At 37.1% G+C, this 3,337-nt stretch overlaps 1 protein-coding gene across 1 annotated transcript; it reads left to right on the top strand.

Annotated features, from left to right (window-relative positions):
• The first annotated feature begins 414 nt into the window (after nucleotides 1-414).
• Nucleotides 415-2,448, top strand: LOC107047257. Its single transcript, XM_015270008.2, has 2 exons — nucleotides 415-2,183; nucleotides 2,273-2,448. Exons 1-2 carry the CDS (start codon nucleotides 815-817, stop codon nucleotides 2,299-2,301), a joined length of 1,398 nt encoding a protein of 465 aa, XP_015125494.1. The 5' UTR covers nucleotides 415-814; the 3' UTR covers nucleotides 2,302-2,448.
• Nucleotides 2,449-3,337: the final 889 nt, after the last annotated feature.

The following is a 3,337-nucleotide window of genomic DNA, read 5'->3' as shown; positions in this document are numbered from 1 at the left end:
TGACCTTATTCGCTTAAAAAACTAAGAAAATTACTCTTGTGATTACGTTCCTCGAATTTCAAAAAAAAAAAAAATTCCCTTTCCTTCAAAAGAAAATAGTCTTTTCCAGGGTTAGCGAAAAACTAAAAAAAAGTTTAAAAAAATGACAATTCAATCAAAAAGAATTTCAATTGTAATAATTTATAAATATAAATATAATAGAAGAAATTTCCATTGAAAAGGATTATCCAACGACCCTGGGGTCTGACTCATCTTTCTAAGATATCTCACCTGTAAGTGCTCCTCCCCCTATGCAAAATATTTGATGCTAGTGCTCCTCCCCCTGGGCAAAATATTTGATGTAGGCTACAATAAGGGATTGCTAGATTATTATTCATATTTGTATGAATCATGGATTTCCAGGTATTCAAAAACGGTCGACTGGACTTCTCGTGACTCAATTTACAAATTTTATAGCCCCTGTTTTCTGCCCCCCCCCCCTCTTTCAATATGTATATAAACTGTCTCATCCTGAATTTCTAGTCAAATCACTTCAAGAAGTGGAAACGTTAACATCGCTAGATTACAAAATTCAGTGTGTGAAGTGGTCGATTGTGCTCAGTCTCCTTGGATTTTTTTCCTACCTGCCCCCTTCCAATAGTATTTTGGAGAGCAGGTGTTCCACATCTGTCTGGACCCTCGTCGTTTCACTCCCTAACAACGGGACTTTCTGCAGAGGGGAATTTCGGAATAACAGTTCAGTGGGCCAGTGTCGTTTGTAGTTAGTACACCGAACTATTTGGGAACACATAGGACATATTTAATTGTGTGAAAAATGAATAATCCAACGAATTGTTTCATTTGTAATAATCCGCTGGACAACAATACGCGAGTGAGTGCAGTGAAACAAAAAGGCATTATTGGTTTAATTGCCAGAAGTAAACTGAAAGATGATGACAAGTGGAAGTGTTTAGAAGGCTTGGTAGAAACCAAAGTCCATGAGAAGTGTCGAGTGACATATAATTTAACGAATAAAAAAGTGACTGATGAAGGACAATCAGCGGCTCCTCAGCCAGTCCCTGCTGAACCGCCATTCTCTTTCGAAAACGATTGTGTTTTGTGTCACAAACCCTGGAAGCCATTAAATAAGCCGTGCCGGAAGATATGTACCCCAAAAGCCCAGGAATGCATCATAAAATCAATCGCTGCTCGCAACGACGATTGGTCCGAGAAGGTGAGGAGGAAAATCGAAGGAAAGGACCTGCTCACGGAAAAAGCCCGCTACCACATCGAATGCTACGAGAAGTTTAGGTATAAAACTAAGGATAATTTAGACCCAAAGCAGAGATTACCTGATCTAGATGCGGCATTCGAAGGCTTGTGTCATTACATGGAAGAGAGTGGCGAGTGTCAATTCACTTATAATAGTTTGCTGGAGAAAATGGAGGGCTGGACTACAACCAAAACTACCTTGAAGCAGAGACTCATTGCCAAGTACGGCAGTGAACTTGTGTTTGTGGAGAGGCCACCAAAACCAACAGTAATCTGTTTCCGCAACACAGGCATCAACATTTTGGCTAAATTTTATGATGAGGGAATGGCTAAAGATCCGATAGAGGACAAAAAGCGTCTTGTTTGCGCTGTTGGCGCTATAATACGCGAGGACGTCCGGAGCCAAGTATATGAGACATCATCATACCCACCTCCAGAAGAGCTACTTCAGAATGTCGAAGCAGATATCCCCGAAACTCTGCTTCTACTATTAGATTCTATTTATTTTAAAAATTCAAAAAATCGCGATCCAAAAATAATATTGAAAAGAAATGCCCTCGCTCATGCAATAATAGCCGCTCTTCGTCCAAGATCATTCATTTCATCGATTCTGTTAGCAGTTGGTGTTTATTTCGAGAGAAAGTTTGGTTCCAGAATTCTTGTTGACGTTTTGAATAAACTTGGATTTTGCGAATCATATGCAAATCTCAATTTATATGAAGCTTCAGCTATAATGAGTTATGATAAAAAAATGAGGGATGATGAACTTCTCTTCAACTTCCATTCAACACTCAGTCAACACATCGATAATGTGTCCACTGGGAAGGATGATGATGATGAATTTTTCCCATTTATAGTTTATGATGAAAATCCTGACGATGAAGCTGAAGATGAAAGTGGACCGAGCACAAGCAAAAAACGAAGGATGAATGGTAAATATTTTTCAAAATCATGCTGCTCATGAAAAGTCCATAATTGATTGACTATTAATTAATGAACTATTTTTTTTCTTATTTTACAGAAAGCCAGGATCCAGAATTATGTGACTGAGGGAAGCCCGCACTTTTGGATCTTCATGTATCTATGCTGCCAATACTCTGAATGCTACTAATCCTCCCAGTCATTTTGTTGATCGTGATTGTAATTTTTCAATCAACTACTCACAATATTAATAAATTCAGTTAAGGCCTGTAATAATATTGACTACATAGATTTTTTACGATTAAAAAGTTCTTTTTCTAGACAATAATGATGAACCCTTCTGTTAATAATAATTTAAACAAATAAATCCTCTATTTTTTTAAAAATATTTGTTTTGTTCAAATTTTTTCCACTTGACCTTGATATCACTGTGACGATTGACTCTCATCGCTCATAAATTTAAGACTCAATTTTGAAGCTGGAAATCTTCAATTATGACCCTCAAGGCATTTTTTAAATGCTAATAGACATTTCCAATTTTTAGAAACCGCAATTTTTATACGTATGGCCTTCCATTTGTAAACTGAGAAATATTCTTTTCGATTCTCGTGACCCTGTGCTCAGAATTTCGCGTCCAAATAATTAAAAAAAAAAGAAAATTACACTGTTGTTAAAACTGAGTTGATGATGAATGCACGGAGCGGACGTTTGAATAGTCTGCGCATGGCGCGAATCACGTGACTCGGGGGACTTAAATGGCGGACGCTTTGGCGTTAATTTATCCAAAAGAACTTGTAAAATTTATCGTAAATTAACCGTACATCTCTCGATATAAGTTCCTAACTCTATTCGATAGCAAATTTTATTAGCTACAAAGTAGTATTTTTTTCTTTTTGATTAAATGAGTGACATTGGAGAAATCACGAACAGAAAGTGGCTTGGCACAATTATTCGATTGTTTTTAATTAATTATTAATTAACTGGGAAACTCCGCACATATACGAATGAGAATATTAATAATGGAATTTTTATCTATCGATTGACACCTCCCCGAGCACTGAACGTCAACTGACCATTAAAAAACTATTTTGACTGGACTAAGACGGAAAAGTGAAACTCAAGGAAAAGCGGTGACATGAAAAAAGGGGAAGAAGGGGAGCGTATG

The sequence above is a fragment of the Diachasma alloeum genome, unplaced genomic scaffold (genome assembly GCF_001412515.2).
Source record: "Diachasma alloeum isolate Michigan unplaced genomic scaffold, Dall2.0 Dall_scaffold_35267, whole genome shotgun sequence".
NCBI lineage: Eukaryota > Metazoa > Arthropoda > Insecta > Hymenoptera > Braconidae > Diachasma > Diachasma alloeum.
The sequence above is the reverse complement of the archived record's forward strand: the minus strand, read 5'-3'. Positions and strand labels throughout refer to the sequence as shown.